Source organism: Pleurodeles waltl, chromosome 3_1 (genome assembly GCF_031143425.1).
Source record: "Pleurodeles waltl isolate 20211129_DDA chromosome 3_1, aPleWal1.hap1.20221129, whole genome shotgun sequence".
Lineage (NCBI taxonomy): Eukaryota > Metazoa > Chordata > Amphibia > Caudata > Salamandridae > Pleurodeles > Pleurodeles waltl.
Window position 1 is genome coordinate 1957140902 of NC_090440.1, and position 27672 is coordinate 1957168573.

Genomic DNA, 27672 nt, shown 5'->3' on the forward strand with positions numbered 1-27672 from the left:
CTAAAACCGGGCCTGCTGCCTAATCTAAATAGGTAAAGGATTCCAGATCTTAAAAGCAAATCTGGAGAGAAGGGAAGCTGTTTAATTTATGCCAGCGGTTGCATGTGCTGGGCACTAGCATTTATTTTTGGAGCCTGGGATTTATTTTTCACATCAGACTTTGACCAAGAACAAAAGAGAGAAAGGCAGAAAAGGAAGAAAAGAGAAGATAAAGATCTATTAAGGCAGTGACAAAAGGAGTAAGCAAGATTAAAAAAAAAAAAAAACAGCAGGGATGATAAAGACGTAGGCCCCCATTATGAGTTTGTCCTGCCACAAGGCCACCTGTGTGGCCTGGACACCGCCCGCCCTACTAACAGTTCACCGCACGGCCGGCGGGCAGAAACAGTGTTTCTGCCCGCCGGCCGTGCGGTGAACAGGGCTTTAACATTGACTCTGGCTCGTAATCGAGCCAGCATCAATGTGGCGGTGCGGCGGATGCCCCTAATTCAGGCAGTGGAAAGCGCAACGGGGCTGTCCATGGGGGCCCCTGCACTGCCAAGTGCATGGGCAGTGGCCCCCCCTATCTGTCTCGTGACCGCCAGGGTCATAATTAGGGCCACAGTTTTTTGCAGGATGGTGAAAGAGGCACAAGCTGAAATCAAAACTAAGTTGTCTTTATATTCAGCAACTCTATCATTCAGTGTCAGCAGGCTAGTTAAAAAAAAACAAACAAAAAAAAACATTGTGCCTCCTCCACCATCCTTGTTTTTTCATAAATTAATCACTGAGGACTCCGACACAGTATAGGTACGACTGCTGCGCTGAGTTTCTAGTTGGGGACTGTTGCCGCATCTTAGATGTCAGCGCTGCTTTTTTCTTCAAATAGTGGAACAAGTTCAATTTTAGTTCTTTAAAGATAAAGTCAGCAGATCTCAAAGAGCAACGCACTTTGCGAGGAGCAATTACAGTTCCATTAATACAGGGCTCACATGTTTAAATTTCCTAAAGCCTGTGATCATCCTGGCTGTGGTACGTACAATACTTTAAAAGCAGGCACATAAATCACGAGGAGCCCAATGAGGTTGGATATGCTGTAATCTCCATGTGCCATGACTAGCATTGGAACTGCTTCCTTAGTGATTAATTTTCTGATGAATTTGAGTGGTTTCAAGCAGTACTGTGGTCTCTTAACCAAGTTTTGAAAAAGTTTTTGTAATTGTGGCTAAAGGGGTCCTTAAGTTGTCTGTAGGCAGGTGGCTTAGAAGAAAAGGGAAGGAGGTTCGCATTTACAGTGGTTCCCAACCTTTTGACTTCTGTGGACCCCCATTTTATCAATCCTGGAGCCCAGGGACCCCCACTGAATCATTATTGGAAACCGGGGACCCCACTAAGTCATTACTGATAGCTGGGACCTAATATTATTACATTTTTTAAGCAGTCGCGGACCCCCTGAGGAGGCTTCGCGGACCCCCAGGGGTACCCGGCCCACAGGTTGGGAACCACTGGTGTAGGAGATCAAGTGCATTTAAGTGCCCATGTGAGGGAAAGGGGCACCTCTTTATTACAGTGGGTCGTCAAAGTCACAGTTACACCAACTACCATGCCACTGCTATTTGGCTTAAGAAATGTAATAGGTCTTGCATTTGCTACAGCTAGAGCCATTGGCGTTGTAAATGCCAATTACTTTTACCATGTGTTTTGTCAACTGTGCTTTGCCTTATGACATGCATGAGCCGAGTAAAACTACAAGTTCCAGAATGCAACCTAGTGTTGGCTAAGGAGTCAAAACTGGGTGAAGGTGCTGAAATATTTTCAATTTCAAATATGCAAAACATTGTGAGGCCATAGACAACACAGTAAATACATCTGAACGATGCTTTTAAAATGTCCTTCCCCCAAACAACCATTACATTGTTTGGTGTGCTTTTGGAATATAACAGGCCACAGGCTTAAAGTGACCAATTATGGATGCAAGAAGGTGAAATTTACACAGAGCCAAAACAGAACAAGCCCCACATAAATAACTCTTAGCCTTTGAAGTGCGGCGATAGAGTTGTTGTGGACGAGGCCACTGAAATGCACGTATGTTAAAAATGTTATAGCCATAGTTGATACATGTGAAGGGCGAAGATACTAATTAAACGTACCACCAATGTGGTATATTAATAGCTGGCTGGAAAAGGCTGGAAGGGCTGTGTGCAGTGCGCTCTGTCTCAGTTATTAATAGAGGGCGAGGGCCATGTGAAAGCCGGCCCCCATTCAGTACAAACTGGCAAAGTGTTTTTTTCCGAAACCAGCAATATGCAGAAACAGGATGTGGCATAACATCCAGAGCTGCCCACTTTGGAAGCGGGGAGCCAGGTTCGAATCTCGGCAGTGCCTAAATCAAAACATTAAATACATTACTTTTGATAACAATAATCAATGGCGAAACTGAAACTCCAAACGAGTTTAGAGAATGTAAAGCGAACACGACTCAAGGATACTCATTTAACCACCTCGGAATAATGAAAAGCTGTAAAGACCTGGTGAGATTAGAACCAGTGACCTCTAGGTCACACACACATGTTAAAAAAAACATATTAATTCACTGAGCAACTTTACCAACTGCTCATTTTTTCACCAGTGATGGGTTTTAAAAGTAATGAACAAAAGTTGTGTTGCATGTCAGACATCATCACCGTGCTGTTCCCAAGCTTGTGCTTTCTGCTACAATAGCACGTGCAAGCCCCATAAGAGTAGGGCATTTCTTTTGTTCTGGAACACATTTGTCTTCATTTGTTCATATGTACTTAGCTCAAAACCTTCCACAGAGAATTGTCTGGAAAAATTCAGATCAAGCACGCATCTTCTAAAAACAGCTGACATCCGCTTTCACTCCCATCAGCTGTCCTTTCCAAGATGTTCATAGGGTTCTTGCAACAGCGGGATGGGGTGCGAGGGGTGGGGGCTCGGGCGTGGTTTTGTCTTTGAAGTAACTGCACACCGGTCTGAAGCAGAAATAAGTCTTAAGGTTTTGGGACCATGACAGGGGATGATCCCATGCAAGCCAAAGGAGATACGTTGTGTTTTGTTATTTAAGCAGCTTTTTCTGTAGACAGGACACGTAGAGCAAAAGTATTGGCGTTTACAACTGATTATTCCAAATATATGATGCTGTACACACGTCGCAAGTAGTGTCAGACTTTTTATCCTTGGCGTGGTCTGCCTTAACTATTTGCCTCTTTTGGCCAGTGTAGCGCTTGGGGAGGAGTTGGTTTCAAGTGGGTGGTTTCAAGTGGGTGGGAACCAGCTGAGATGACCCTTGTCTCACGAGGGGATAGTGAGATGGTCCAGAGAATCCTTGTGCCTGAAAGCACTAAGAAGTACAGGCAGTGGGTGACCATTAATGGACAGAGGGTGGAAGCTCTGAGAGCCACAGGAGCCAGCGTGACTACAGTGAGCAGTCAGCTGGTGTCTGAAAAGCAGATGGATCCCCGGGTACTTCACCAAGTAGTTGCAGTGGACAACTCAGAGCGCCTGTGCAGAGTGGCACAGGTTCCCTTTGAATTGGGAGGGGGGGGGGCAGTCTCAAGTTCCTAGAAGGTAGCTGGGAGTCCAACCATGTCTGTTGATTGTTTGCTAAGCAATGACCTGGAGGATTCCCCTTGGAAGGAGGTGGAAAACAGGTCTCCCTTGGAGATGTTGGGTCTGCCTGGGTGGGTATGCGTATCCACCCAGTCAATGGCAGCCCGTCAGGGTAGTCAAGAGACCCTGGAGCCTGAAACAGTGGCCCAGGGGACCGTCAAGAAGAGGAAGGGCAGGGGGCGCGGGAAACCGGCCCCAGAAGTTACCACGGTCTGGGAGGAGGCGGAGCCTGAGGGTGACGCCCCAGAGCCTACAGGGGAACAGGTGGCTGAACTAGGTGAGGTCCCTAAGCTGTCGTAGTAACAGCAAGAAGGAGGGCCCACCAGGGAAGAATTCTGTGCAGCACAGAAGAAATTCCCTACTCTGGAGGTTTGTGGCGCCAGGATCACACCTGATTTATTGGGAGGATGACCTCCTGTATAGTGCGCCTAAGGTTCCTGAGCCTGGGTCAGTCCGTGTGCTGGTGGTACACCAGTGCTTCAGGACCTTCCTACTGGGGTTGGCTTATGATGCGCCTTTAGCTGGACATTTGGGGCAGGACAAGACCTTTGAGAGGCTTGTCACCCACTTTTACTGGCCCCAAATACGCAGGCACTCAGATGCACATTGCAGGTCTTGTCAGACTTGCCAGGCAAGAGTGGGGGGAAAATGTAAGGCTCCCCTCCAGCCTTTACCTGTTGTTAGTACTCCCTTTGAGAGGGTAGGCATTGACATTGTGGGGCCTCTGGATACCAAGACAGCCATGGGCAACAGGTTCACCTGGTCTTGGTGGACAATGCCACCCAGTACCCAGAAGCCATTCCTTTGAGATCAATCACTTCCCCTGTGGTGGGTCGTGCTTTGATGGGGGTTTTTACCCGCATGGGGTTCCCCAAGAAAGTGGTATCTGATAGCGGTACCAACTTCATATACACGTATATGCAGTCTCTGAGGAAGGAGCGTGGGGTAACCTACAAGTTCACCACCCCTTACCACCCCAAAAGTAATGGTCTAGTTGACAGAGTCAACCGCACCTTGAAAGGCATGATCATGGGCCTGTCAGAGCCCTTGAGGCGGAAGTGGGACATCCTCTTGCCATGCCTTCTGTTTGCCTACAGGGAGGTGCCTCAAAAGGGACTTGGGTTTAGTCCCTTTGAGCTAATATATGGCCACCCTGTGAGGGGACCTTTGAGTCTGGTGAAGGAGGCTTTGGAAAAAGCTCCAAGTAAACCCCCCCAGGATGTATTCAGTTACATGCTGGCTTTGAGAAACCAGACTGCCTGCTTCAGGAGTCTCGCACAGGAGAACCTGGAAGCAAGCCAGGAGGATATGAAATGCTGGTATGACCAGAATGCAACTCTGGTCGAGTTTCAACCAGGACAAAAAGTATGGGTGATGGCACCAGTGCAGCCTAGGGCACTCCAGGATAAGTGGACTGGGCCACGTGAGGAGGTGGAGCGCAAGAGTAAAGTCATCTACCTGGTGGACTTGCGGTCTCCAAGGAACCCTTTAAGGGTCCTGCATGTCAACCGCCTCAAACCTCACTTTGAGCGGACTGAACTGTCCATGCTGCTTGCGACAGATGATGGGGTAGAGGAGGAGAGTGAGCCTCTTCCTGACCTCCTGTCTGCAGGAGAAAAAGGTGGGTCAGTGGAGGGAGTGATCCTCTCCCCCTCCCTGACTGAGGAGCAGCAAGGTGACTGTTGCCATGTGTTGGGACAGTTTTCCTCACTGTTTTCCCTGATCCCAGAAGTCACACACTTGTGCACAAATGATGTAGACACTGGGGACAGTACACCTATTAAACAGAAAGGTTACAGGGTGACTGACAGGGTCAGGGCATACAATAAGGATGAGGTATCCAAAATGCTTACCTTAGGGGCTTATTGAGCACTCCAGCAGTCCTTGGACCAGCCCAGTGGTATTGGTCCCGAAGGCTGCTGCACCTGGTGCCACTCCAGAACTCAGGTTCTGTGTGGACTACCGGGGACTTAATGCAGTCAGCAAGACTGATGCACACCCCATCCCCCGAGCTGATGAGCTCATTGACCGATTAGGGGCTGCCAGGTACCTCAGTACGTTTGACTTAACATCTGGGTACTGGCAGATTGCATTAACTGAGGGGGCCAAGGGGAGGTCAGCATTCTCTACCCCAGATGGACACTTTCAATTTAAAGTCATGGCATTTGGGATGAAGAATTCCCCTGCCACCTTTCAGAGGTTGGTCAACAAGGTGTTGGCTGGGCTGGATGAGTTCAGTGCCGCCTACCTGGATGACATTGCTGTGTTTAGTTCCACATGGGAGGAACATCTGCAACACCTTTGGAGAGTGTTAGAGGCCCTGCAGAAGGCAGGCCTCACTATTAAGGTGAGCAAGTGCCAAATAGGGCAGGGTTCTGTGGTGTACTTAGGACACCAGGTCGGGAGTGGCCAGGTGGCACCCCTACAGACTAAGATTGAAACAATTCTGGCTTGGAAACCACCCCCAAGACCCAGACTGAAGTGAGAGCCTTCGTAGGTCTCACAGGATATTACAGGAGATTCGTCAAGGGGTATGGTACCATTGGTGCCCCCTTCAATGAATTGACTTCGAAGAAGCAACCCAGGAAAGTGATCTAGACAGAGGCTTGCCAGAACGTGTTTGATGCCCTGAAGGCTGCCATGTGCATAGCACCTGTGCTGAAGGCACCTGACTACTCCAAGGAGTTTGTTGTGCAAACAGATGCCTCAGAGCATGGTATTGGAGCAGTACTCTCAGAGCTTAATGAAGAGGGCCTAGATCAACCCGTAGCCTTCATTAGCAGGAGGTTACTACCCAGGGAACGTACGTTGAGTGCCATAGAACGTGAAGCGTATGCTGTGGTCTGGGCACTGAAAATGCTAAGACCCTACTTGTTTGGGACTCACTTCCGAGTTCAGACCGACCACAGGCCCCTCAGATGGTTAATGCAGATGAGTGGTGAGAATCCAAAACTGTTGAGGTGGTCCATTTTCCTACAGGGGATGGACTTTACAGTGGAATACCGTCCTGGTACAGAACACGCCAATGCTGATGGTCTGTCCAGGTTCTTCCGCCTTAGAAATGGGAACTCCCAAGAGGTTGGGTTGGTGCTCCCCACTTTCAGCTGGGAGGGGGACACGTGTTAGACTTTTCAACCTTGCTGTGGTGTCCTTTAACTTTTTGCCTCTGTTTCCCAGGTTGTTGATGTGTGCTGGACTCTGATTTTGCTGTTTTTGTTACTCTGGGCACTTTACCACTGCTAACCAGTGCTAAAGTGCAAGTGCTCCTTTACAAAATGTGTATGTAATTGGCTTATCCATGATTGGCATCTTTGATTTATTAGTAAGTCCCTAGTGCAGTGCACTAGAGGTGCCCAGGGCCTGAAAATCAAATGTTACTTGTGGGCCTGCAGCACTGGTTGTGCCACCCAAATAAGTAGCTCTGTAATCGTGTCTCAGACCTGCCACTGCAGTGTCTGTGTGTGCAGTTTTAACTGTAAATTCGACTTGGCAAGTGTACCCACTTGCCAGGGCTAAAACTTCCCTTTTCTTACATGTCGGGCACCCTTAAGGTAGGCCCTAGGTAGCCCCAAGGGCAGGATGCAGTGTATGGTTAAGGTAGGACATATAGTAATGTGTTTTATATGTCCTGACAGTAAAATTTTGCTAAATTCGTTTTTCACTGTTGCAAGGCCTGTCCCTCTCATAGGTTAACATGGAGGCTACCTTTAAATCTGATTAAAGTGTAGATTCCCTTTGGGAGCGGATGGACATGTGGAGTTTGGGGTCTCTGAGCTCACAATTTAAAAATGCATCTTTTAGTAAAGTTGATTTTAAGATTGTGTGTTTGAAAATGCCAATTTTAGAAAGTGAGCATTTTCTTTCTTATACCATTTCTGTGACTCTGCCTGTTTGTGGATTCCCTGACTGGGTTAGTTTGACAGTTGGGCTGGTCTCACCTCACACTAGACAGTGACACAAAGTGAGCTGGGGTGTAGCCTGCATATCCTGATGAGCCATCTGTGCTAAGAGGGAGGGGAGGAGTGGTCACTCACCCCTGAAAGGGCTCTGCCTGCCCTCACACAATGCAGTCTCCAACCCCCTGGTGATTGTTTGGGGCCTGGCCTGGGCAAGGCAGGATTTCACATTCAAAAGAGACTTTACTTTGAAGTAGGCCTACTTTAAAGGAGAAATTGGGTATAAGAAGGGCACCCAAAAACACAGAATTTAGAACACTTCTGGAAAGCAAGGGGAACCTCTGCCTGGAGAAGAGCGGAGAAAGAAGAGCTGCCCTGCCTGTGACTGCTTTGTGGAGCTATCCTGCAGTTGCTGCTTCTGCCAGAGTAAGAGGGCAAAGACTGGACTTTGCGTGCCTTCCATCTTGTGAAGATCTCCAAGGGCTTGATTTAGAGCTTGCCCTTCTGTGGTGGAAGTCTCGGGGACAGCAACGACTTCTCTCTGCCAGCACCTGGAGTCTCTGGAGCGACTCCTACTCTGCCCTGTGGTGCCCATCCAGTTCCTGGGACCATGAAAGGAGAAGCTGGCAGCCTAAGATGAAGAAATCCATGCACAGAACGCCGTGCGGGGAAAAGATTGACGTGACTCCGATCTGCGGCTGAAATTCACTGCTCGCCTGCAACGCGAGCAAAGAATCGACACACGGAGCTAGAGAAACGACACGCAGCATCACTGACGGAGGCTAGGAGATCGTAACCCATGCTGTGTGGTGTTCAGATCATTGTGCGGCTGTATTTCCGATGCAAGTACCGGTGGGCGTGTGAAAACAACGCAAGGCCTGCCCATATCCGAGAGTGCTAACCGGATCGATGCATCGCTCTCCCGCGGAGAGAAGAAACAACGCACCCCGACCCGACGAAAGGAGTGAGTGAAATAGACACGTCACAAGCCCTTTCTGACGCACACTCGCCCGTGCAGGGTTATTTATGACGCACCCAAGGTACATTTTCACACTAACAGTGTTAGTGTGCGTTTTAAAATTACATGAAGACTCTTTTTGCATTTTTAGTGTTAGCTTGACTTGTGGATTTTTGTCATTTTGGTCTTGTTTTGTTTAGATAAATATTTCCTATTTTTCTAAACCTGTGTTGTGTCACTTTGTAGTGTTTTCATTAAGTTACTGTGTGTGTTGGTACAAATATTTTACACCTAGCACTCTGAAGTTAAGCCTACTGCTCGTGCCAAGCTACCAAGGGGGTAAGCAGGGGTTAGTTGAGGGTGATTCTCTTTTACCCTGACTAGAGTGAGGGTCCTTGCTTGGACAGTGGGGACAGGGGGAGTAACCTGACTGCCAACCAAAGACCCCATTTCTAACAAGTAGGAAAAATGTATAATATTTATTCAGGATATATAACAACAAAAGCCATATTCTGCCACAGATGCGAGCACTGCTGTGGAGCGAGGAAATGGAAGTCAGAATGATATTACACTACCATTACTGAAACATTCTCAGGAATATGTAGAGCGGAAGGAGTTTCCAAAAACTTTCACATATAAAATAAATCTGGGCAATTTTAATGTATTTTTCATCCAGTATTTTCTAAAAACTTGATGCATTTAAGGGGCAATCGAATAATCGAATAGTGGCAAAAAGTGGCAATAAGAAGCATGTTGTTGCTTCAGTTGCAGGGCTCGTGTCATGTCTTGAACCAAATTGATGCAGAGCCTGTGCGGTTCAGAACCAGTTTCTTTGCGCTGTCTTAGTGATTAATGGAGGGCGAGAGCCATGTGAAAGTCAGACCCCAGTCAGTACAAGCTGGCAAAGTTTTATTTTTTTCAAAACCAGCAATATGTAGAGAGAGGATGTGGCGTAACATCCAGAGGTGCCCTCTTTGGAACTGGGGAGCCAGGTGCGAGTCTTGGCGTTGACCATTCCTAAATAAAAAAATTAAATAAATTACAATTGTTAACAAAAAACAACGGCGAAACGGAAACTGCAAACGAGCGTAAAGAAAGTAAAGCAAACATGAGCAGAGGCTTCGAGTCTCAGCATCGCATGTGCCTAAATAACAAAATGAAATACATTACAATTGTAAAAAAAAAAAAAAAAACAATGGCGAAACGGAAACTGTAAACAAGCATAGAGAAAGTAAAGCGAACATGAGCCAAGGCTTCGAGTCTCAGCGTCGCCCGTACCTAAATAACAAAATTAAAACACATTACAATTGTTTTTTTTTTTCTAAACTCTTTTTATTATAGTACTTATATGCTCATAATACAATTCTTGTCAGCATTATTATCTAGATCACAATTTGCTATTTGATCAAATAGCACAATGTTTCAATTTGACATATTGGTCGGGTAGTGCAATCCTTATTCTATAATCCATTTAAATCTAACCCTCTTGTATCAGAACCCTCCCTACCAATCAGTGCCTTAGGGTACTCAATGCCTAGCCCTGTATCTATCGCCCACTTAGAAGCCTCTGTAGTTGAGTCAGTGGACCCAAATGTTCTCATAATTCTTAGTGCAGCCCCTACCATTATAGATCTCCTGTTCAATTTGTTGACACCAGTCCATATGATGTTTCCAGTCTCTAATCAATGGAGGGTCGCTTGTCCCCCATGATATAGCTATGTCCCTTTTGGCCACTCCAGCCGCTAGTCACAGCCATGTTGTTTGATGTCTGGGCCAATTTTCCTCCCCTGTAATATTGAGGATAATCCACCTTGCTTCTAGTGATACATCTATGCCAGTTGCTCAGGACATCCCTATACCACCTGGGACCAGGAGCCCTGAATGAATGGGCGTCCCTCACAGTGTGAAAGAAAGTTCCTACCTGTCCGCCCCCTCTGCTGCATGCATTAGAGTCACTCCGGCCCATGCAATGTAGGAGGGATCTGGAATAGTATGATCTATGTAGGAATTCAAGTTGCAAAAGGCGAAACCGGGCCCAGATCGCCACCATTCGTGGGCTCTGTAGGGCCTCCTGCCAGTCCTTGTCCTCTATGGGATCTAGGTCTCCTTCCCAGGCCTCCAGAAGTTTAAGCAGAGGATCCCAGGCAATACTCAATATCTTCCTATAGATCACTGATACTGCCTTGTCTGGAAGTTGTTCGAACAACAATCTGTCCTCCAGTGGGGACGCATCTGGGAGTGTTCTGCCCCCCCACCCTCGCCCCCCTATATGTGGCGGAGTGCATGGCTTAACTGTTTTTTTTTTTATATTTCTAGGAGTCTGCCATTTAAAACTTAGTGCGAAGTTCTTCAAATGGGATAAACTTTCCATTCCTCCACACATCTCCCCGTCGTTCTATGCCAATGAGACTTGGTCTATTAAAACTCCTCAGTTTACATAGCTTGCCCAATTGGTCACTATCCCAAAGTGGGGGTGCTCTCGTCAGTATGTTCTTCCATCCCAATACCTTTTCAACCTCCCTCCAGACTCGAACCACAGCTTGTGTCTGGGGGATGGGGGGGAACGGGCTCTCTGCCTCTAGAATACAGCACTGCAGGGTAGCCCCTTCTCTCCATTTTCAGCTCTGTCTACTCTTTATGCTGGTTCATCATTATCTGCAGATACCCATCCATTCACTGTGGCCAATTGGGATGCCCAATAGTAGGCTTGGATATCTGGGATTGCCAACCCCCCCCCCTTCAAAGACTCCTCTCTGAAGCTTAGTAAGGGCGATACGTGAACTACCTCCATTCCATAAGGGGGCCCCAAACTCACTGTTGATTTTATTAAAGAAATCTGTGGACACTGGATATGGAGAATTTTGTAGAACATATAACAATCAAGGGAGTGTCATCATTTTGAATAGGGCCACGCGGCCCATTAAGGATATCAGAAGTGCCCGCCAGTGCAGTACATCGTCCCTAAGGTGATCCAGTTACAGATGGAGATTTTTTTAATGAATAAGTCCGGGCTCTGTGTGATGTAGATTCCCAGATAGGTGAACCCTTTCTTGGTCAAGGGTTTCTCATATTCAGGTGGCAGATCCTACTTCGCCTTGGTTAAGTAAAAAGCCAGGGACTTGTCCCAATTAATTTGGTACCCTGAATATTGCCCGAATGTATGCAGGATGTGTAGGATCCTATCTATTAAACGGCTCGTCTTGTAACATACAGCAAGATATCATCTGCATATAGGGAGATCCGGGCCTCCTAGCTATGCCCTTACCGGATTTCCCAGATGAGAGGATCTTGTCAAACCCAGGCAGCCAGTGGCTCTATCACCAAGGCAAATAATAATGGGGACAATGGGCATCCCTGCCTCGTGCCTCTGTGGAGCGTGAAGGAGAGCAAGACCGCTCCATTTACTTTAACTCTGGCCCCTGGCTCATGACATAGTTGCTGAACCCAAGGTTGAATCCCATTTTAGTGAGTACCAAGAAAAAGAATGGCCACTCTATACTATCGAAGGCTATTCTCACGTCAAATGACAATACCATCGCTACATCTGCATTAGGTGCCTTTGTTGCATGGAGTATCCTGTATCGTCTTCTAAGATGGAGTTTGGTACTCCTGTTCCGCATAAAGCCCGACTGGTCGGGATGTACCAGGCTAGCTATTACTCACTGGAGCCTTTTACTCTGGATTTTCGCCAGCACTTTCGCTTGTACATTTATTAATGATATCGGCCGGTAGGAGCCACAAGCTGCCTGGGGCTTGCCCTTTTTGTGAATTACTACAATCATGGCCTCTCTTTGGTTGGGTGGGAGGGACCCTACCTCTCGGGCCTCCTGAAACATGGCTAGCATGTGAGGGGCTGCTATGTTAGCAACACTGTTGTATAACTCACCTGGTAGGCAGTTTGGACCTGTCACCTTTCCTGATTGTAGCTCCCGATAGCTGTCTGCACCTCCTCGTCAGTTATATCCTGATCCAGTGCCTCACTATCCACGAAAGGACAGGAAGATGGAGTCTCCCAGGAGTTTTGCACAGTCTTCCACTGTTTGAACCGTTCTTGAGGTATATATCTGTTCACAATAGGAGGCAAGGCTATTTCCTGTACTATGGTGTGTGTCCTCCCCATTCATCTTGTATTTCTGCCACCCAGTTTCGACCCCAATCTCTTTTTTCTAACCACACTATCAGTTTGCCGGCCTTATCTACCAAATTATAAAGGCATCTTTGGACTGACAGCGCATGTTTCCTGGCAGCATTTTCTGCAAGGTCCTTAAGTTCTTGCTGTTTAAGCGGTAGTCGGTGGCACTGGTCTAGGGTCAGCTCCATACACGTTGCCTCCCCTTCTGCAATCTCTCTCTCTATTCTGTCATACTCCTGTTTTTTCTCTTTGTTGATCCCCCTATTATTTCTTGAGCGTGGCCTTTCAGTACCACTTTAAATGCTTCCCATAGAGTGCCAGTTGATTTAACTGATCCTACATTTTCCTGGAAGTAGCGTTCTTCCCTCTCCCTAATGTTTTCTCAGAATGCATCATCTTTAAAATGCCATGCTGCTATCACGGGAGGCAGGGCCATAGTCTTCATGTTCCCCGTCAGCAGAACTACCACTGGGGAGTGATCTGATACACCTCGTACCAGATGCCTTGCACCGTGGAATCTCCCGCATCAGTCATTTGTGTAAAGAAGTAGTCTAGTTGGGAAAGGCCTCTGTGTGAAGTCTCTAATTATGTAAACTGTCGTGCTTGGGGGTTATGGTCCCTCCATAGGTCCACAAATCCCAGGGAGTTGGAGAACGATCTCAGCTGGCTTGTGGGATTAACCACCAAAGCGCTTGTTAGTCTGTCCTGTTCTGGTTCAATAGTATCATTCATATCTCCACCCAGGAGCAAAATGCCGGCTGGCATTTCCAATAATACTTTTCCCAGGGCGGGGAGTGTATCGCCATGTAACTTAGGTGTCACATAAACAGAACTGATATTTATTGTCTGACCATTCCAGGTACCTGTCTGCATCACAAATCGGCCCATGAGGTCAGCCTAGACGCGACCGGAAATAAAATGGTGTGGAGGTCTTGAGCAATATCCCCACTCCCCTCGAGTTGGAGGCAAATCCGGCCGGTGCCAGCAGAGAGTATCCCATTTGGTTCAGATCCTTGTGGTTGTTACCTTTCGGCTGGGTCTCCTGCAGTAGGGCTATGTCTGGGGCATGTCATCTGAGAACCTGCAGGACCAAGGTGTGCTTAATCTTATTTACAAGACCATTTACATTCCAGGTCATGGCCTTTAGTTGCGTTCTGTTATTTGTCTCCATGGGTTGTGTGTCTGTGTGCAGAGCCCGTCCCCCCCACCAGTTCCTGTGGTACTGTCTTCCTCCCTCTCATATCCCCAGTGAAGCATATTTTGATCATTCTCAAGTATGGTGGAAATAAATATGTTAATACGATTACGATCAAAACAATACACTTGATGATGACATTTCCACACATTAACACTTGTGAGCTGCATACTTTCATCAGTAAAACTGTACGTCTGTGCACATTTAACTGTCATTTCAACTGAAGATGTGTCTTTTATGGCAGCACACTATCACACCATCCATACTCCACCTTACAAACTCCACTCCACACTCTTATTGTACTCTGCACCACTCCACGCCACTGTACTCTACGCCACTCTACCCTACGCCACCAAAATGTGATACACCACTGCACTCTTCACCACTGCGATCTACATCACTCCACTCTATGCCAGTCTACTCTACAATCTACGCTGATGTACTCTACTCTGTGCCACTCCATGCCAGTGCACTCTATACACTCTATCCCACTCTAATCTACTCTGCACTCTACACCACTCTAATCTACACCATTGTATTCAACCATGTACCACCCTGCCGTACCCCACTCTACTATACACCTCTGCACTCTTTGCCACTGTACTCTACACCACTCCAATCTATGCCAGTCTACTCTGCACCACTTTACTCTATGCCAATGCACTCTAATCTGTATCACTCCACTTTACGCCAGTGCACTCAATGCCAATCCACTCTACCCCACTCTAATATACTCTGCACTCTACACCACACTAATTTATGCCACTGTACTCTACCATGCACCCCTCCACTCTACTCTGAAACAATCTACTCTATGCCACTCTACTCACCACCACTGAACTCTATTCTGTACCACTTTACTCAAAAACAAACTCTTCATTACTGCATTCTACACCAATCTACTCTGCACCCTATGCAACTATACTTGAGTGCACTCTACACCACTTTATTCTACTCTACACCACTCCTCTACACCAATGCACTCCACAACAATGCACTCTACTATACATGACTGCACTTTACAACAGTCTTCTCTGCAACACTGCAGTCTAGTCTGCACCACTATTCTATGCCACTCTACGCCAATGCACTATGCCACTGCACTCCACAATGCTGCACTCTTTGCCAATGCACTCTACTCTCCACCTCTCTACACCAACGCATTGTATGCCACTACAATCTACACCACCATACTCTGCATCGCTCCACTCCAAGGCAGTCTAATTTACTCTGCTCCACTGCGTTCTACAACAGTGTACTGTACTTAAACAATCTCCTCTACGCCACTGCACTCTAGGTCACTGTATTCTACTCTGTGCCATTCCACTCTACACCACATCAATCTACTCTGTGCCAGTTCCCTCCACGCAACTATTCTACGCCGCTGCACACTATGCCACTGCACCCAATGTCAATGTGCTTTGCACCACTTTATTCAAAACAAATACACTCTACTCAGCGCCACTACACTATACACCACTATACTCAACCACACTATACGCAACTGCACTCTGTTAAACTCTAAGTCATCCTACTCTGCACCATTCTATGTGACTGCACTCTACACAATACACTCTAAACCAACTCTACACCACCGCAGTCTCCAAAACTCTACTCTGCACCACTGCTCTATGCCACTGCACTCTACCCTGCACCTCTACACTCTGTTCTGAAACAACCTACTCTAAGCCACTGCTCTCTACGCCATTCTACTCTAAATTACTGCACTCTACTCTGCGCCACTGCATTCTATGCCACTTCACTTTACTCTGCACCACTCTATGCCATGCTATTCTAAATCACTGTTTACGCCAACTACTCTACTCTACAACACTGCTCTCTGCGCCACTCTACACCACTGCACTCTATGTCACTACACCAAGGCACTTTATGCCACTACTCTGCATCATTCTACACCACTCTAATCTATTCTAAACCACTGCAATATACACCACTCCACTCTACCCTACCCTGAACAACTCCATTCTATTCCATTTTACTCTATTCTGAAACAACCCACTCTACGCCACTGCAATCTACTCTGCACTACTGTACATCACTCTATATCAATCTACTTTGCACCTCTGTACTTTATGCCTCTTCCCTCTAGGCCACTCTATGACACTACACTCTAGGATACTCTATTCTATGACACTCCACTCCATAACACTACTCCACTGTACGACGCACTTCACAACTCCCTCTATGCCACTACATTCCACTTTACTCCCCTCTGTTTTATGACACACTACACCACTTCATTCCACTCTCCTACACTACAACAATCTACTCTGCTCTACAACACTCTACTCTATTCTATGCAACGCCCAAAGCATCAATACACTCTGCTCTACACCAATCCACATCACTCTATGCTTCTTCACTCTACACCACTCATCTCTACTCCACTCCATGCCTTCCATGACACTCCACGCCACTCCATGACACTTGAATTCACTCCACTTAACTCTGCATTAACACTACACTGTACTTCACGACACTCCACGCCACTTTCCTTTACTACACTAACTTTCAGCAATGCTGAACTGCAGCCATGCGGATGTACAACAGGGCTAAACATACTGGAAAAGCCAATAGCTTTTGCACAGGCGATACCTATTGGCTTTCCCAATGCTTTTAGACTTTGCACCTATGGACACTGACTGTGCTTAGATAAAGTTCAGCTGTGTTTTTTGATTTACTCAATAGTTAAAAGCACAGACAAGTTATATTTAAAATTATCTGGAGAGGCGGCTTCTAGAAGATTAGATTAAATGTTATTGATTAATTAAAATAATTACAGCAAAACAATATATATACGTCCAGTTGAAGGCGTTCTGCCGAAACGCGTTGACATTTCTTTCCAGGACTCTGTAAAACCTTTATAACCAATAAAATTTGATGAATTTGACACGGTTTTGTTGAATACAACTTTGTTCCAATGGTCTGGATCGAAGCTACGGGATTGGTGCAGCCGTTAGATGGTTATTGTTCCATCTATTGAGTATTTTATATATATATATATATATATATATATATATATATATATATATACACATACATACACACACATACATACATACACACACACACACACCACACATACTTACATATATACCCCACCCAAAACCCTAGCAAATAAAAACATAGCAAAGCAAAACAGCCTTGTTTGACCATTTCCTCTGCGAGCCAACATTAAATCAATACTATGTTTGTCCCACACTGAAACTGCTCTCTTGTTATATTAAAAACCATTAGAACCTTAAAACATTTAAAAGAAGGCATAACGTAAAGGAGAAGTGATGGAAATTTCACTTTGCCACAATATTGCACTCATACTCATCTAGCATCCTGGAAACAATTGTCCTATTATAGGAATTACTTGTAACCCCTGACATTAAGTTGCCTGTCACCTTCCAAACGCATAGTGGACCTTCAATTAATACTGTACTAGACAATCTGGGGTAATTGCACTACTCCCATTATCGCACTCAAGGTTAACTCACACTTTCCATACACATAGTCAACCTATTGTTGATATTGTGCTCCCCCAGCTATTGCATCACAAAAGTTTTCCATTGCTTACCATACCCGAAAACTGTATGCATTGTAATAGATTCTGGATTTGTAAAATACCCTTGATACCCAATATCATAAAAACAGATTTTACATATTTCAACCAAAGGATGGCCACAGCATTATTCAATCGGAGACAATCTTGTATGATCTCCCTTGTGAGACTTACTTTCTGGGTCAACCAGATTCTCAACCAGAGATCTTGTACTACCAATCGGGCTTTTGCATTTTGCTTTATAAGTTTAGCCAGGACCTTTATCAGGAGATCTGAGTCGATCATGTTTTCCACTTCCAGCACCTGGATGGACTTCATTAACCCGTTGGGTGCCTGGGACGTAACAGTTACGTACTTGGCCAGCACCGCTCGCCAAGGACGTAAAGGTTACGTCCTGCACCAGGCCCTTGGGGGGGTGGGGGTGGGGGGGGGGGGGGAGCGCTAGCGCTCCCCCAGAGGGCCTCCCTTCCACCCTCCTACAGACAGGGCTGGAAGGGGAATTACTTCCCCTTCTCCCCCGCCCTCCCATCTAATGACGTCAGGGTGCAATCACACACGGACATCATTAAAGGCCGCCCGATGCGCTGGAAGCCATTTGCTTCCAGCGAGTCGAGGGAGAAGAAGGTAAGTTTCTCCTCCAGTCGGGGGGACACCTCTAAAAGAGGCATCGGTGGAAAAGGAAAGGGTTTTCCTTTCCCTCAATGTCTCTCAGCATTCCTGCGCGATCGTACAGCAGGAATGCCCACTAGACACCAGGGATTCTGTTGTTTATTTTGTTTTAGGTCAATTTCACTACAGGGAGCGGCCGCTTGGGCAAGTGTCGCTCCCCTAAGGGGGCATAATGTTTTTCACTGTTTCTGCCCCCCCCCTTGGGGGCAGATTGGCTGATTCTTTTTAGGCCGATCTGCCCCCAAGGGGGGCAGAAGCCACAGAAACACCAGGGATGTTTTGCTCTTTGTTTTTTTGTGGGGGGCGGCCCCTTGGACAAGGGTTGCCCCCCCAAAGGGGGCAATGCACTGTTGGGCAGATCGGCCTATTTTTTTTAGGCCCATCTGCCCCCTGGGGGGCAGAATCCACTAAGGCGCCAGGGATTATTTTATTTTTTTGTGGGGGGCAGCTCCTTCAGCACAGTACTGGTGGCCATTTCTGCCCTGCCCCCCCCGGGGAGGGGGCAGATCGGCCTAGTTTTTTTTTTTTTAGGACCACTAGCACCAGGGAAAATTTCTAAATGTTAGGTGGCAGGGTGTTCGTCAACTGGTAAATTATTTGCACTTGTGATTATAACAGTTTATTTCTCCTTTTTTTTCTAGTTCAAAGCTTTTGCTTCCTTTCCTGTGGCTCGTTGTGGTTTTGGAAGTGGTTGACCTGCGGCTTGCATAGTTGCATGTTTTAGGTAAGTAAAAACAATTTACTCCACAGGAGTATTGTTGCCATGCATGAATGGCATGTATATATGGGGTGTACTAAATGCAGGATTGTGTGTGAAATTGTCCTTAGATTTGTGCACAATATTTGTGTTTTGTCTTATGTCTAAATTTGCTTTTCTTTTTTCTTTTTAGTGGGCACTCAATTCGGTCCTGGAGCCTCTGACCCTCTTAATTTACTTAGCAGCCAATGAACAAGTCTTAATCTGGGCCATTGACTGCTGCCGTAAAGAAACACTCCCTCACTTACAGGTGGCTCCACCTTCCACAGGGCCCTCAATGCGGTTTACCAGGGCCTACGGTCCAGCAGGTTTAAATCAATATTTGGTATAACCGGTGCTAGAGTTCTTCGCCGTCAATGCTGCATATTTAACTGACCATGCCATGTCACCTTCACTTATTACTGCTATACCACTTAGTGTCTGGGACAAGGAGTGTGTGTTATATAGCTCTTAGAAGTATCTAGTCCACTCTTTTTTGGCAAAATATTACCCCTCATGAGACTATTAACAAGATCCCCAAATTTCCTTGAATTCTTTAACTGGCGGCATAGAGTCTTGCCCAGCTTCGTTCATCATTTTTAAGCTGCGTCACTCATCTTAACTTTCTATATGCACACCTCAGGAGTTTGATCTTTTCTTTCAGCTTCATACTTGGGCACCTATTTGTTCTGTGGGAATGCCAAATTGAATTCGAATCAGACCTGGGTTTTCTTGATTCCAGCCCCCAGCTGCGGAGCTGCTCTTGTCCAGGAGATTTTTCCACCCTACTGAGACTCGTTGAACTTTCTTGTAGAGATGTTATCACCTTTTCTCACCGCAGCTTAGGGTTGCCGTTTCCCTTGAAGGTTGCTGTACAACTCTTAACCCGACTTGTCTCTGCCATTTTCTTACTATCCATTTCTGACCAATCCCAATCGAATTGGCTGAAGAGGACCAAATAATTTTGTTTCCTATCATTGGTAATCTTAGGTGACTATATTGATGATAAGAGATGGCACAAGACAATGTTGCATGATCACTCGAAACTTATGGCATTATTTAAATATTGTGGATAAGGTGGAAATGATCTATGGAAAGTAAGGGGTAGTCCAAGGTGGCTAATCTATGGGGGAGATATGTGAATATAGGCAGCCAGGATGTCACTCTTGATCCTACCATTCAAACACCAGAGGCCAAGAGATTCAAAGTTGGCTTGAAGCAGAGCACCAATAGAGTTTTTTGTCTGGTCTAATTGAGAAGTGGAGGGGATGTTCTAATAAATGTTATCTCTCACTTTCCATTCCTCAAAACTGCTAAAACCCAGCAAGTTTGAGTTGAAGACACCACCTATTAAGTAAATAGAATCCAAATGCTCTGCCTTAAGAACCTCCAGCCTTTCCAATAAGTTAAGTGCAGAGTCCTGCTTCCTAATCACTGCAGGGAGTTCAGCATTGCCCTACTGAGGTATTTTATCTAAGTGATTTTAATGAAGATGGCATCACTGTTACCAGCTCAGATTTTGGAGTCATTGGTGGTCCAGCTAGTTTTTATTTGAATTGATACACCACCACTTGGATGGCCGCTACATGTAGAAGGTCTTGCTGGGGCACTGAATTCAACATAATCTTAAGGTGGATCAACCTCCAGCCCCATGACCTCTGTAGGCATATCACATTGTATGCTCTTAGATCTTCTAAATCTTTTTTACGTAATTGTATTTATATAGCGCGTACTACCTCTGAAGAGGTGTCAAAGCGCATTCTGGGGAGTGTTGGATTAGTATAGGGAAATATTAGTACAGTATTAGTTAATTTGAGTGGAGGATATGTGAGTTTGTTAGTTGGATTGACTAGTGTAATGGAGGGATAGAGGAGGGAAGACTCCAGAAGTGTTATTTGGGTTCAACCCCCCCAACATGCCTCTCACATTCCAAAAGCATACTTTTAGATCTTTACTCCATTGTGATGCACCCTGTTCCACATCAGGGGTGCATTTTTATTGTCCTGGTTAACCAGTCCCAATTTGTGTTCTTCTGCTTACTTCTGGGGGCCATGCGTACTTCTCTCCCTCAATCTGAGCAATATTCTCTCCTAATCTCCTCCGCCTGGTCAGAGTTTGGCATGATGACTTTAATATGCATTCTTGCATTGTCTAACAGCGCTGATGGTTTATCTCTATATTGCTCCAACTTTAGGGGTTTAATTTCCTTCCTTATTTCGCCTTTGATGGTTCACCTCCTCTGCCCTTGTGTGCTGGAAGTCTGTTGTACCTCCTCTATATCACTTGGTATCCACTTCTCATCTTGAGCACCTTTAGAATTCTTCAGTATTGAAGCTGGTTTCTCCAGAGATGGCTTTTTTTCCCCCCAATATGCTTTTGTTCGATGAGGGGGAACAGTTAAGTATTACTTGTGATCAGTCGTTCTGGGGACGTAAGAGCTTTATACACCAGGAGGCCAACAGAGGGTCATTTTGCTCTAGCTTATGCCCCATTAATTTGTCTTATAACCCTATCTCGGTTGGTTTCTGGAATTCCTCCTGGCCAGGGGGCCTAAAATTCACATATTCACAGTCTTCAGACTGCAGATCTTCCAGGACTAGGGTTTTAGAAGCCAGCATACTTATGATCTGCCTAGGAGAACATCCCATTTGCCTTGGGATGTAAATTCCTGCTGGAAGACTTCTCTGTAGATTCCCTTTGACGGACCTCTGGAGCTATTAGGGCGTTGTGGTTTTCTTACTGGGGTTTTCTGCTCTTCACACTCATCTTGACCGGTAACATAGGTGGTAAGCTTAAATGCTCGACTGAGGTTGCTTTTAAACCCACACTTTTCAGCATTTCGATGAGCTCACCTGTTTCCTGCTCAATTTCCACTGTTGCTGTTTGGGTGTTCATGTTCTTATAGAAACTTGATGTGGGTGACTTCTGCTTGCCCAGTCCCACCAACTCTAGCTTCCCTCTGTCCTACTGGCTACGAAGCCTGGCTACTTAATCCAGGTCACCAACCCCCATCTCTTACTTTGGCTCCAGCTTCCCTACCAGAGCCTCCATTACTTCTTTAACTCTCTTCGGATTGAACATCAGGTAGACCGGGTGATTCTCATGAGGTGATATTAGGCCAATAGATACTTTGCTTGGTCCATTCTTACTAAGTTTCTTTAAGCGCTTCTTGCTATTCCTTGATAAGCCCTCCCAATTGTCAGCCTGCGAAGTGCAATTATTGTTATTCCCTTGGCTTATCCTTAATCTACTGGCACTCTGATCTGCCATTGCCTCAGTGTCTGTCATGCCCTCTGAGGTTCCATCAGCCTCTGGAGGCATGGGTATGTTTGTACTGCCTTCTCCCTCCTCTGGGGTACTTACAATAGGCTTTAAGTTAAGTTCAATTTATCGTTATGGCTGCTATTTATCTTCTGTTTATGCAAACTGATTTTCCATGGGGCAGAGGGGCTCTACAACACTTCTCCAGGGTCACATATTGCAACTTGTTTGACCTGCCTTTGTCTAGTTGTGGGCTCTTGCCCTCTTTGTCTGTGATCCCCAGAGTTCTAGACTATTTTGCAGCGGGTCTTGCTCAACAAGTCAAGGGAGGGGTATTCATTACTGCCTCGTCACATAAAATTTTAATCTGACTTAGAACCCTCATTCTGTTATCAGCTCTTTGCTCTCAAAGGAGTCACAACAGACTCTTCCCTCATTTCTGTTTTTAAACTGAAAAGGTCTCATCAATGAGAGACATGACTATAGTATCTTGGAGGGCCCAAATCCTTCTCGGGGGCCTTCTCCTCTCTGGTTGTGGGACAGGCTAGTGTAACTGCTCTTTTTAACTGTAGCAAATGCTAGTTTTGTGGTGCCCACCTTAAAAAGAAGGGAGTTTTGGGTTCTCATTCAAAGCCCTTTTCCAGTCCTTACCAAGGGTCCTGAATCGGCTCTATTGCAATGCAGCCTCTCCCACGCTCAAATCACTTAATGACTCTGCCCTACATCCAAAAGCAGAGGGTGTGGGGTTGGCACGGCAAGAGTCAATGCAAGGGTCACTCAGCTCCACCATGGTGCAGCAGTGCCCCAATCAGAGCAAAAAGCAAGAGGCAGAGCCATGCCAAAACAAACAGAACAGAACCCTCTCACCTCCAGCCCCTTAGTACAATGCCAGAGCGGGCAGCTTACCGTGCCCAATGTGGCATTGTGAATGTAGAGTGCAGGCGGGTGGTTCCAAATGCACAAACCATATTGGCCTAACGCCGGTCGCTTCTTTGCAAGTCAGGGAGCTCATTGCCTATAGTCTTGCGCCTCCAGGCATCTTAACACTTGTTCTACTCTGCCCAACCCTTGGGTTGAAACGTTGCCATGAGATTTTCTGGATAGTCCGGGGTCACTTAGGTTTGCTTGGTCCTCGCTGGCCCCCCCTATGCAAGTCCAGTCATGTCAGAGTCGAGGCTGAGGTGTACAGGACTTAGTGTTTGCCTTTCTTCTCTCACTTGCCCTCCTCCTCATGTAATCGCACGGACACTTCTGCGTATGCGCATAGTGGGAATGCTTCTAGAAGTTTTTACTGTGTGCAGCTGCTTGTAAAGGTAATATGCAGTTTTGTGCCAGCCATGATAATTTTTTTGACAGTATGGGAAATGTTGACAGGTTTGGCTAAAGGAGGGATGGCTCCAGATGGACACTAAAATTAGGAAAATGCTATATTTTGAATAAAAGTCTGAGGTCAGCACCCTTTGAGTTATCGCTAGTCACAACACATATTTCCAACACTTTTCTTAACGTGTGTCTCAAAGACTGAAATTCTCTGTTCTTTAAACTGTGATGTCTTTACTGATGTGGACTTTAATTGGTTTGGAGCTGAGGACAGAATGGTTACGTCCTCAGCCAGGGTGGTCGTGTGCGGAGGACGGAACTGTTAAGGCTTCTGCACACAACCACCAAATTCCTCTGCTGTGCACAGCAGAAAGATTTTCTTTTTCTAAAAACAGCCTCGGAGCTGGGAAAGAGCTTTCCCAGCTCCCAAGGCGGTTTTTGGTTTTCAGTGAAATGAAGATCAGCACGCATGGTGCGTGGACGTCAGTTCAGTCAAAACGAAAGTGAAATGAGCCAATCGGCTCATTTCATTTTCACTGTCTCGGTGGTCATGGGGCTATCTCTGGAGGCAGAATGGAGACATATCTTTGGCAAGGGGATAACCTCCATTATCCAATGGTACCCTTCCCTAGTAGATCCCTGCTTGGGTATTGCTGCAGGAGGGCGATCCCCAATAAGCAAGGATCCACCCACTAGTCACCGGGGAGTTAGGGGTGGCTACTTATGCAAGGGCATTTTCTCCCCCCTGTTGATTGTTGGCCATATTCAGTCTGTCTGCCCCCCTGTGGAGGCAGAAAGCCCACTAATCAACAGGAGTGTTTTTTTTGTAATTCATCGAGATGTGGGGTCTGTCCAGAATGGGCAATGCAATGCCCCCACCCCCTCCCAGGGGCAGATGGAGGCAATAGCCCCTAAACTGCCACCCCACCCCAAGGGGAGGGGGGCAGAAAGCTCACATGGCACCAGGGATTATTATTATTTTTTTTGTTTTTATTCATTTAGAGGTGGGGCTGCCCAGAATGGGCGTTGCAGTGCCCCCACCCTTGTAACAAAAAATTATTGTCTGTCCTTCTGCCCCCCTTGCACCCCAGGTGGCAGATGTGGGGACAATAGGCCCCTGATCTGCCCCCTGTGTGTAGAAAGCACACTAGGCACCAGGGATTATTATTATTTTTTATTCATGTAGGGTGGGAGCGGCCCAGAATAGGCACGGCAACACAAAACAAAACAATGCGCACAGTCTCTCTGATCTGCCCCCCTGTAGGACAGAAACCTTACTAGATACCAGGGAAGATTTTTTATTTTTTTTTCAAACTGAGAGCTACCCACCATGGGCATGGCCGTGCCCCTACCCCCAAATAAATGGGGGAAAAGTTTTTCTGCGCCCCTGGGGGGAGATGGGGATAGAGACGGCCCACTACACATCAAGGAATTAAATACAAAAAATAGAGGGGTGGAGGCTGCCCACCACCATGGGCATGGTTATCCCCCCCCATCCCAAATGAAAGGGGGGGGGGGGAGAAACAGTCTTTCTGCTCCCCCTGCGGGCTAAAGCATCCATCAAAATGGCAAGCAAGAGGACATTTGACTCTTTAGCTGCTGATTTTACATATGGGCCAGCAGAGCGTGGCTAACTCCCTATATCGTCCCTCTTAAAATAGTGAGCCAGCTGCAGTTTTTGGGCTTGCGTAGGCTGCCACCTAGAAAAACCTACCAGACCCAGACACTTCGGAAAAGTAGACATCTGAAGGGAGACCAGAGTAGTGTGCTTCACATGTACGCTGCACCATTTTCTTACCCACAAATACCTGCAAACCTCCAACTTTGCCTGAAGTCACACATTTTCCCTACATGTCTGTGATGGAAATTTCCGAAATCCGCAGGAATCCACAAAATTCCTACTACCAAGCATTGCCCTACCTGTGCTTGCATGGCTGGGCCTAGGGCAAGTGACAGGAACAGAACCAACCGAGATCAATAGGAGTCTCCACGCAAGGGCTCCCATTGTCCTTGGTTTGATCCGTTCCTGTCGCGAAACTAGGTCCAGTCACACAAGTGGAGCAGCAGTTTTATTGAACAGGTGCGGCAATGCTGGGTGGTAGGAATTTTGTGGAATCCTGCAGATTCTGGAAGTTTCCAGCACAGAGATGTAAGGCAAAGGCATGATTTCCGGAAAAGTTTGAGGTTTGCAGGGCATTGTGGGTACCAAAAAAAAAAAGCCTAATGGGATCCACCCAATTCACACCACCCTGGATTCCCCTAGGTGCCTGGTGTTCAACAATGTACAGGTTGGCTAGGTTTCCATAGGTCCTTGCTGAGCTAGTATCCAAAATCTTGAGCTACCCACATCAGAGAAAAGGGTCAATTTTCGGTGGAAAAATGTGGTGCGTCCATGTTGCATTTTGGGCCATCTCCTGTCGCGGGCACCAGGTCTACTCACACCATTTTTATTAAGAGACTTTGGGGAATGCTGGGTGGAAGGACGTTTGTGGCTCCCCTCAGATCCACAGATTCCAGAAATTTCCATCACATAAATATGAGGAAAATGTGTTTTTTTAAAGTAAATTTTTAGGGTTTGCAGGGAATTCTGCGTAAAGAAATATGGTTACAGCCATGCAAGTCAGCCCACACTGGATACCCCTAGGTGTCTAGTTTTCAAAAATGCACAGGCTGGCTAGGTTTTGTAGGTGCCGGATGAGCTAGGGTCCAAAACCTAGACCTGCTACCTACATCTGAAAAAGAGGGTCACTTTTCAGTGGAAAAATGTGCTGCATCCATGTTGTGTTTTAGGCTGTTTCCTTTCACGGGCACTAACTCTACTCACACAAGTGAGATACCATTTTTATCAGGAGACTTATGGAAATGCCAGGTGGGAGGAAGTTTGTGGCTCCTCGCAGATTCCAGAACTTTCCATCACAGAAATGTGAGGAAAATGTGTTTTTTAGTCAATGTTTGCAGTTTGCAAGGGATTGTGGTGAGAGCCACGCAGGTCATCCCACCCTGGATTACCCTAGGTGTCTAGTTTTCAAAAATGTACAGGATGGCTAGGTTTCCCTAGGTGCAGGCTGAGCTAGGGTCCAAAATCTGGAACTACTCACACAGGAGAAAGAGGGTCAGTTTTCGGTGGAGAAATATGATGCGTCCATGTTGTATTTTGAGCTTGTTTCTTGTCCTGGGTATTAGACCTACCCACACAAGTGAGGAACCATTTTAATCGGAAGACTTGTAGGAGCATAGAATAGTAGAACATGTCTTATTACCAATTGGATTTCACTGCATTCGTGTCTTTCAAATGTAAGCCAGTGTATAAGAAGACATTTTGAAAAATACCTTCCAAATCATACGCTAGCATGAGTACCCACAAATTCAGAGTTGTAAAAATAACCACTGCGTCTAAACTCTATATCCTGTGCCTACTTCAGAAATACATGAGTTTCCTTGATCCTTATTTTTCCACACTGCATATTTTGATATAAAAATTGGTCTATACTTGGTACTCAATGGAAAGCCTCTGTGAGGTGCAGCTCAATTGTTGGGCACCTTGGGTTCTTAGAACCTACAAACCCTATGTATCCCCGCAACTAGAGGGATCTAGAGGAAGTAATGGTATATTGCTTTTGTCAATCTGCAATAGTGACAAAGAGTAACAGATGAAAATGTTGTCGTAAATGCCGGTTTTTCAATATTTCTTGTTTTCAATTGTTATTTCCCTTGGATACACATATTACCCTTTGCTGTATTCAGACTTTTGTCTACTTTTCAAAATCTATATTTTTTCTTGATCATCCATAGGTTTCACACTGGTTTCCACCACAAACTGGAAGTAGGTTGGAACCACAAAAAAAATAGGGAAAATAGGCTGCCTCTTAAAAAAAATGGTAAAACTGTGGTACAAAAAGTGTTTATTTTAGTGCAGTTCTGCATGTTCCTGAAAGATGGGAAGATGGTGACTTTAGTACAGCAAACTATTCGTGGGTGTCATTTTTTGGAGGGAAAAATAGACACTTTTATCTGAAGCACTTTTCCCCTATTTTTCTAAAAAAAAAAAAAAAAAAAAAATGAAAGAGTGTTTTGCCTATTTTCTCTGGCCCCTCAAGGGGGATCAACAAACCCTAGGCCATTTTAGAATCCCCAGGATGTTAGAAAACAAGGACACAAATTTGGCGTGAATAGCTTCTGTGCATAAAAAGTTATGGAGGCCTAAGCACAAACCATCCCAAATAGCCAAAAAAACATGGCACGGGGAGGCCTACCAGCGAAGGGGATAAAGCATCATACCACAACACAATGTAATGTTTGTTTTAAAAGAGGGACATCTAGGCACA

At 46.0% G+C, this 27672-nt stretch overlaps 1 protein-coding gene across 6 annotated transcripts in view; it reads right to left on the reverse strand.

Moving 5' to 3' along the window:
* Positions 1-27672, reverse strand: part of ZSWIM7 (zinc finger SWIM-type containing 7) — a 541174-nt gene that overhangs the window by 439445 nt on the left and 74057 nt on the right. The window contains exon 4 of one of the 6 annotated variants that reach the window (XM_069226288.1): positions 9100-9480. The exons of the other annotated variants lie outside the window; for them this stretch is intronic. Within the exon in view, the coding sequence (XP_069082389.1) occupies positions 9306-9480 (175 nt within the window). The 3' untranslated portion in view covers positions 9100-9305. Of the gene's footprint in view, positions 1-9099; positions 9481-27672 lie in introns of those variants that run through there. 6 annotated transcript variants of the gene reach the window in all.